We start from the raw sequence: 9,165 nt of genomic DNA, 5'->3' as shown, positions 1-9,165 counted from the left end.
AGGTTAGATTCAAGTCAGGTGATACGCTTATAAAGGTCATAGTTTTCACCTTTTTTCTTCGTTAGGAATTCTTGTGTGATTTTAGCAGTGTGCTTTGAATCATTATAATGCTGGAATTTCTCTGTAGACTGGGAGTCATCTTGTTGTCAGTACTTTGATATATCCACAGGCATCTGTGGTGCCGTCTATAAATGTCACCTCCTCAAAAACGTTTCCACTCATGCGTGCCCATATCATCACGCTCTCACCTCTGTGCTTCAGTGTCAGGATTGTGCGTTCACTTTGGTCGTCATAACCAAGTTCACGCCAAACACGCTGGACCCCATTGGAGCTTAATAAAAAGCAAGCGGGGTTTTCTTTTCTTGATTGCTTTCCATAGCGGCTGACGTTATTGAAATTGATCACACTGTCTGAACTGACTAACCTTTTCGAGCTATGCTGCACGAGCAGTGCATCGTCAGTGGTGTTTGGTGGGATTACGGTGGCGCTGTGGCTCGTTCTACACCTCCTGTTAACAAGTGCAACTGTGCTTTGGTGGGTGTTTAGCATAGACTGTATAAAAGATGGACGTAGCTACCGTCACGTCACCCGTTGGTTTCTGCACTGAGAAAATGAAGCCAGGGTTTTGCTACTTCCTGGTTGACATCTTGGATTTTTGGAGCCAGTGATGCAAAAATCGTGGGAGGGGGGCGGAGCCATAGGAGCAGCGATTGATCAGACGGATTGAGAGGCGGGCCCTCTCTGCCCGCCCACATTATTATTGACCATGAAAACTAATAAGAAAAAAATCTTGAGCTGGAGGAATGCAGTATTTGATGATCTGTGATCACTTCTTTTCCAATTCAAGTCTATGGGAGCCAGGGCTTTATGGAGCCAGCAGCTAGCGGACATAATTTTTTGACACTTCCGAGTTGGCTTCATTTTTCAGGGCCAGTTGCTACGTCCATCTTTTATACAGTCTATGGTTGTTTACTGATCTTTCTGTTTACATCTTTATGAAGTTTCACAATCAGATGTGGACATTTGACAATCACAAGTACACATTGCTTCATTCAAGAGAATCACTGATCAATAGAGATGGGGAAACACTCGTCCATCGGCCACTTACTGGATCAATAGTGCTAACGGAAAATGTGCAAGGGAATGGGTGAGAGGTATCGAATTCGAACGTTTGGTCACAGTGCCAAGTGGTTTGTGATACAGTGTCAAGTACAGCACATGGGGATATGTGCGGTTTAAGCAGTTTCTCCAGTTTCAGGGATGTCAAATGATTCAGATTCATGGTAAGCTGCCAATCAGTGAGTATAACTGTCAATACCAAAACAAAAACATCTATGAATAGGTAATAATGCAAAGAAACTTGAGACTTCTGTTGTCTGGACCACTTTATTGCATCACATTAAGCTGTTGTTAGGTTCATCCTATCAGTTAGTTTAAGAACGCTAAAGTCAGGATTACTTATGAACAGTATGTATCTACAGTAAAAACATCAGAACTGAGCTTTGCATACACAAATAAGCCACAAGCAACACTAATGTGCATGGCAAAGAATAATAGTGTTTGTTTTTTTTTGTAAATGTACAAGGTAATTGCTTGCTTCAAGAAACACCGTAACGTACAAATAAAAGGGTCTTACAAAAAAAAAAAATCTCACTGGGAGGGTCAAAACCATTATCATTTTATCTGCCTGAAAGGAATAACCAACAACAAGTAAAAATAAATAAACAATAAATTAAATTGGAAAACAACTAATAAAAGACTTTCACATGTGGATTTGTAGAGCGACAGACACCTTTGTATGATCATCCTACTTTCTGATTTTATGTCTTCAGAGACAAGGGACAATTTATAAAAGATAAAAAAAAAGCTTTGCTCTACCACAACACTGCTAAAACCGGGCATCCACTGTGACGCCAAAAAAACATCAAAATTAAAGCTTAAAAATCAGGGCGCGGCTGTTGTGTCAGTGTGAAATGTTAGTGTGGAAAAACTGCTCTAACAACCGATGAGTGGAGGCAGCGTTTTCCTCCTTCCTCCCTCTGCTTTAGTAATAGTTACAGACGAAATTTACAGGTGGAGCTGAATCCACTGAAAAATGAGCGTCGTCACAGGACCACAGAGAAAACCGAACAAAGAGTGTGCAGTAGGCAAAAACTGTAGATATGGAAGATCAAACCTGATGAATCGGGCGAAATACACCAATAAAATGCACATATATGAGAAGTGATTGCAGAAACATGAAGTGATTTATGCCACATTGTCCGATTTATAATAACCTCAGGATTAGCTTTTTTCTGCACTTTTGTTTTTCTAGAACAACCTATGAAGCCTGGACACACTTTAAACCCTATCATGGTAGGAAACAGAAGCTAAATAACAATAAATAATGCACCTTTTAGATACTTAGAGAATCATTTCTACATTCTTCTGTGCATTGTTTTTCACATTTATTACCTACAGGTCAGGCTTTTTGGATTTTGTGTAGTTCAAGTGGCGTCGAAGATTTTGCGTTCACTCTTTTATCAAGGACGGATAAGTCATCTGTATGTATCTCTCACCAAATTCTCTTGGGTGCTACATATAAAAATGCTTGCAAAATTCATACAACATTTATGAAACACGAACGAAGAAAAGAACATTCACAATAGCAGTCGATCACGAAACAAAACACCAGTCTTCAGTTCAAACCACATGAGGCAGCAGCTGGAAATTTCAATCAAAGGACACGTGGCGATTTGAGATTTGTCTCAAACAGTAATACTAATCATCATTTTTGCATTCAGGGTCTTTAGGGTAGAACCAGATATCATGGCGCAGTGGAGCCACACTTGGCACGCTTTCCATCCCCCCGACACTATAACTGTATATAACCAAGAGTGCATTAACATCAGTGGTCCGCAGCAATACTATCACATCCGGGAGGAGTTGCAACCCTTAACGTGACTTTACGTGTTCTGGCCTAGCATCACTTGGAGGGTTGATCATATAGACCGTGTGTTGTGGGCATGCACGGAGAACATGTGTGCAACGTGTGCAAGCGGTATGGAAACAAGCATCATTATGAGTCAGCTCCTGTGTTACACATGTTTTTATGACCACTGGAAGATTTGCGACTTCCCCGTGGATAGCAAACTGTTGAGATGAGCCAACCTTCACGCTGAGGATCATCACTGGTGACGGGCGGTGGGTCTGCAGCTACCACCAACAGAAGAAACAGCATTTTCTGTAATAATTAATCTTTAGGTGTCGGAACATTTGGCGCAAATGACCTGAACTGTTGCACAAAAGCGCTGTGTGAATGTTCACAGCACAATGATTACAAATGTTTTTTTTGGCTACAACAACACAATAATCGCACCCCACCCGTCCCGCTTGCTAGATTTAGCTCCCTGTCGCTTTTTCTTCTTCCCCAAAATAAAGCTGAAGCGTCATCACAGATAGTGCTTAACATGTTTTTAAAAATGGACTTCCAGGGAGCGCGTACAAGCATTGCAGAGGTGCTTGAATTGCTATATAACTGCACAAGGACACTAGCCTGATGGGGATAAAAGCCACATTTAAATCAGTTTTTTCATGTTTTATCGGCACAGTCTCTTGAACTTTCTGATCAACCCTTTTATGTCAAGGAATCATATGCGGATCGGGGTTTTGCGTTTGTCAAATCATAGCTTACGCACACAGGGCAGCTCATTGGTGGGTATGTGTTGCTTACAGTGGCACCAGATGTTAGGAGGGTGAGGGGAGATTCGGATCAGCACCATTCACCAGTAACAGCGGGTTATCCATAAATCCAAGTTTCTAAAACTCCCCGAAATGGTCACGGCACAGGCAGACGTTGGTGGAGTTTTACACAATCAGTCCACCTCTTCTTTATCTCATCGTATTTAGGAACTTAAAATAAGGACACCGAGCTGTTTGCTGCTGGATGAAGGAATAGCTAGCTGTGGTAGGTGCAGTAGCTCACGATTAAGCAGGAAAGCCTGTCACTCAGCAAATGCAGATGAATGTTTTTTTTTTTTTTCTTTGCTTTAGTGTGTAACGTTATAATTACCAAACCCTCCAACCGCACTGATGGGCAATTTTTGATAGGATTCCTAAAAAAAAACTGAACCAGCTGCAAAGTGATTCTCTGATTCTCTGGTATGTAGGTTTCCTCTGGCTCTGAATTGGTTTCTGGCTCTTGTGGCTCAAACATGTGAGACCGTTCAAGTCCGATAAACTTAGTAAATAAATCCTTTTTTTGGACTGCAGTGGTATTTGACATGTGAGAGAGGCTGCACCTTTCCTGCAACTGGACATGGTTTCAGTGCCTTCAGTGATCACATCCTAAGAACAGAACATACTGCTTTTTTTTTAAAATCGTAGTTTCATTCTAATTTGTCTGAATGGTTTCTGTGGTGTGACGAACTCAGAACACATCTTTTTAACTGCTTTGTGTGAACTAAAAAAAAAAACAGAGTAAGACTTGGATGAATGATTTAAGGAAGTAAAAGCAAAAATGGAAACATCCTTCAGATTCGATAAGCGGTGACTCAAGCCACTGACAGTTCTTCATGTAAGACTTTGACAGAACACAGTAGAAAACTCCACAGCTGTCGATGTTAAAGGTCAAGTCCTCCCTTTTTTTCCCTTTTGCCTCTTTGCATGGTTTTCGTCCTCCAGCACACTTAGATTTTTTTTCATTCCTAACTAACAAGCGTACTGTTAAACTCGGGGCGGGAATGTTCTGTGCAGTTCATCAAGAAAAATGTCCGTCAAGAAAGAGGAAAACTAAACAAAACTGATCTCTCTTCATGTTCCCTTGAGGTGAATAAAACACCATGGGGCATCCTCACAAGAGATGTCACACTTAAAGAGAAAGTTCCTTAGTTTTCATGTGCCGTATTTCACATTTTCTCAGTTTTTTTTTTTTCCCCCTTCAGAGTGCTGTCCTTTTACTCCCAGTGTGAGGACCTGTGGGAATTCTAAGGGATTCTTACTGTACCCCCTTGATACAGCACAAGAAACATGGTCACAGTCACTGATCCTCTTCACATCGTGTCTCCTTTCACTAAAAACGTCTGTCAGAATGACACTAATATCACAGTAATATTCCTTTGTCATCCTTTATGTTCAAAAAAAAAAAGAAAAAAGAAAGACGTTTTTGTTTTTTCCGAAGGAGATGTCAAGGAGAGGTTTTCGCAACAATATCTTCTCTTCAAGGTTTAAAGAAAAGTCCATTCCAGCCTCGGGGTCATAGGTCTGTCACCTTGTTTTCTACGGCAGCGGCGATCTGTTGGAGCCTGTAGCCAAGCTGCATCTTCTGGGCGGTGGAGTCCTCTTCCAGGGCTGTGATGATCTGACACAACAAGACAAGAGTGGGATGAAAATAATTCCATGTTTATCTTAAGTTATTACAAGTTCTGTTAAAAAAAACAAAAAGCCATATTAACGACAGCAACTTCACTGCATGGAGGCCGGTGAAGGATGTTATCAGATCTGAGGAACATTCATGGCTTTACTGTTTATTGGATGTGTTAAAGTTAGCAGCGTTACCCAAAATAGTGTTTAGTCCTCCTACTTAAAAGTATTTTTTATTTAGTCTAAGTATAATTTTGAAATTACACACATCCTGTGAGCAGATAAAAATAAAAACGGCAACAGTCCTTATCATGCTATAAGACTAGTTGGCTCTATTTTGTTATTTATATATATTTAAAATCTAAACCTAACTCATGGAGCAAAGGTGAGCTTAGTGAGCAAGATAGCTGCAACCACAGACTTTATAAAAAAAGATGGACGACATGGCAATTCCCCAGAAATTATATGTAGTCGGTAGGAAAACGAATCTCAACCTCTGACAACTTACTCAACAAACCCAACAGTCGTGTCCATGTGTTACTCACCTGATCGTAGTATTTGTTGATGTACTTGTACAGCTCGTGTAAAGCCACAAGACAGTTCACCTCGGCGGCGTAATTCTGTTTTTTTGGGAGAGTAAAAATAGAGAGGTGTGCAAACGTCAGTGGGTGGAAGCTGTTAAAAAGTGCACTGGCTGTCTTTCATATTTTATTTAAAAAAACACTCCACATCCAGCTTGTTATGCATCCATCCAGACGGAAACTTCCTGAAATGATTTATGTGTTCAACGCTTGCCAAAAAACCCCCCAAAAAGTTATTTATGCAAAATGGGAAAACAAGAGCGGTAACCTACACGAGAGAGTTCTGCTAGAGCTGAGTTCATCTCCTGGTCACTGGCTGAGATGGTCTGTCGGATGTCTGCGTAGTATCTGGAGAAAGGGATGGAAAAGAATGAAACAACTGCCTGGATTCACTTTCTATTATTTCCTATAGCATTGTTTTAGAAAGACTAGAGCTAAAATGTTCTTTTAACACCATCAAGTTTGAAAGTAACAGTTAGCCAAATGCTAATGGAACCAAAACGGTACAGTTATGGGCCCTAAAACCAAACACCAATGAGCTGAAACACACTAAAATGAGCGCACTTCTACATCAGTGCAGTAATGTGAGATAATCATACAGATAATTACCTAAAACTGGCTCGCTGATTCACTTCAGTTTAAATTCAAAACAGTGGAGAAAATATGCATAGACCAAAGCTCTTCTGCATCCATTTTAAATTGAGTTAAGACGAACAATCCTTATAAAACAAGCACATTTTGGATCCGAAAATCTCATGCAGAGATACTCCAATGTATCACCGGTGTAATCTGCAGGCTTTAATGTGCAGCAGACAGTAGTAAGTGTGGCAGTCTGCTCCCAGACCATCCATGCATGGAAGCCTCACAGGCTTAGTCTACCCTCTGTCTGCCGCTGACAGATTGTCCTCGGCCTCATTCTCTCCTTCCTTCCCTTCCTCCTCCATCTTCTAGAGTGTTTTTTATGCCTGGGGTCAGTGGGGCGGCCGGCTGCCATATTCTTACCTCTCCACCATCTGTTTGTAGCGCGGGATGTCTCTGGCGTACAGCAACTTGTTGATCGGAGAGTCCTGTGCAAGCAAGACGAATGGAGAAACATGTTCTGAATATTATATAAAACAAGCGTTCTGTTGATGTTATTAAGCACTGGGCATAAACAACATGAGGGCTCATTGCAGTCACTGTCCTAGTGTTAGATTTTGAATAGTTAATCTTGCAGTATTCTACATGCTACATGTTATTTACTAAAGAAGTAAATTCACTTTCCAAAACTTCCCTTAACCTTCCACGTATGGAGTTGGGATGTCGCTACAGCAGTGGTAGCATAACGTCTTTGGGTTGGTTTATTTTTATGGTACAGAATAATAGTGTTGCGTAATCTTGGCAGAGCCGCGGTGTGGAAAGCTCACCCGTCCCAGTTTGTGGTCAGCAATGGTGCAGGAATCCATAAAAGTCTGGGCAATGACGGAAAGCACGGCATCCACATGGTCTGAGGTCTGCACGTCGAAGATGAACTGTGGGTTCTTTAGGATATTGATCCAGAACCGCAGTGGTAAACTGGTGGGACAAGAAAATGTATATGCACATGTTAACCGAAGATTAGACTGTAAAGCAAAAAAACAAAAAACATATAGGCTTTGATTCAGATTACAATCAGTAGCTGTTATTTAATGGTCATTTTAACATCCATAGAAGAAACATAAAACCAACACAGAAAACTCCAAAACTTTATTCCTCGAATGATCATTTGAGGCTGGTTCCGAAAGCGAGTCAGTTGCCATAGATCTCCATGTTAAAATGCAAAACTCTACATGAGAAAAAAAGCATGTTTACAGCCAGGTAGACAAAGTGGTTTCCGTCTCTATAGCTAATTTTCCTGTCCATTTAATTCAATTTATAGTCAGTGTTATTTATATAAGGCCAGTTCATAACATCTGTCAACTCATAGCACTTCACATAGTAAAGTGAAGACCCATTTTAAACAGAGAACCCAACAAATCCATACTCTGTTTAGATTCCCATGACAGCTGCATAGGGGGTGAATTTTTATATACCTTTTAAATTGCATGAGTGACAGGTGGACATTTCCATGGTCCACCTCAGCTCCACTCATGCTCCAACTCTTGTTGGATTAGCCGAAAATTAGAAGGAGTCACTGTCAAGACGGTGATGGCCGGAGCCACCACACTGAGCTTCAAAACTGCTCTTCAGGAAACCTATCGATGGCGTCAACAAGGAACATCTTTATATATGGTCTGAGTCCAACAAACTGTGGTGCATTTGCCCTTTAAGTTCAGTTTATTTGGAACAGTTGAACTCCAGGGTGGACTGCACAACTGCCTCCAAGTCGGCCGGTAAAGTTTGTTTATGATGTGAAAGACAAAACCACAAGACTTCATGATAGTAGCATGAGCTGTTAAATCTATCTGACACAACTGTCCACGAAGCTCTAAAAGTCATGTGCAGTTAATTCAATCTCTACATTTATGCATGATTATTTGGTTACCACGGCAACACGTTCTGTATGTGTTCTACATTTTTCTTCTCTGCACCAACGAAATTAATTGCCGTACAACTGAGTTCAATAACCATTTGACCATTTGTCCCTGAAGCTCTACATATGTGGGAACCACGCTGCTGAGACATTGTAGGTATTTGGAAAGGATCTTTGAATCCAGACCTACTGAGTACCATGCAATCAGCTGTTGCACATATGTTTCTCTGTGGGCATGCTTCTTACACCTTTGGATGAAATTCCCCTTGAAGCATGTTTATATCTTTTCTCATATGGTGGCCAAACCGGAATTGGCCCACGATCCATTTCTGTCTCCTAACATCCAAACCCATGAGCTTGTGCTGCTGCTCGGTTACCTGTTGGTTTTCCAGATGTGGATGGTCTCGGGGTCCGTGATGTTGTGCTGCAGAGCCTGCTCATCCAACAAGTCAAAGAAGTATTTGACAGCTAGGGGTACGGGACGACTGGTGCTGAGGATCGCAGTGAATAAATCATCCACAAACTTCTGCAGAGTGCCCTGAAACCGAGCAGGAGAAAGTGACAGGGATAAATAAACCATGAAACAAAGATAGGATTCTTTCATTAAAGGGCCACTCCACTGATTTAACACATGAAGCTCAGTTTAAATTGCCTGCGAAAGCAATCGCAGCTGAAGAGCCTTATGATACATGTCTACAGGATCTGTTTTTTCAACTCAGTCAATTCATTGTCTACATAAGCAGACGTGTAATG

The 9,165-nt window shown here is 41.2% G+C and overlaps 1 protein-coding gene across 2 annotated transcripts in view; it reads right to left on the bottom strand.

Annotated features, from left to right (window-relative positions):
* Positions 1–3,092: 3,092 nt before the first annotated feature.
* The window catches only part of LOC103373813 (plexin-B1-like), a 69,439-nt gene continuing 63,366 nt past the window's right edge, over positions 3,093–9,165 (bottom strand). Inside the window, exons 34-39 of one of the 2 annotated variants that reach the window (XM_008303814.1) lie at positions 8,790–8,950; positions 7,328–7,475; positions 6,924–6,988; positions 6,194–6,269; positions 5,886–5,960; positions 3,093–5,338 (exon numbers count right to left, since the gene is read on the bottom strand). In XM_008303814.1, the coding sequence (XP_008302036.1) occupies positions 5,234–5,338; positions 5,886–5,960; positions 6,194–6,269; positions 6,924–6,988; positions 7,328–7,475; positions 8,790–8,950 (630 nt within the window). In that variant the 3' untranslated portion in view covers positions 3,093–5,233. Of the gene's footprint in view, positions 5,339–5,885; positions 5,961–6,193; positions 6,270–6,923; positions 6,989–7,327; positions 7,476–8,789; positions 8,951–9,165 lie in introns of those variants that run through there. The other variant, XM_008303815.1, reaches the window with a different exon arrangement.

This window comes from Stegastes partitus, unplaced genomic scaffold, assembly GCF_000690725.1.
Source record: "Stegastes partitus isolate 25-593 unplaced genomic scaffold, Stegastes_partitus-1.0.2 Scaffold2073, whole genome shotgun sequence".
NCBI lineage: Eukaryota > Metazoa > Chordata > Actinopteri > Pomacentridae > Stegastes > Stegastes partitus.
This window is presented reverse-complemented; position numbering and strand designations above follow the sequence as displayed.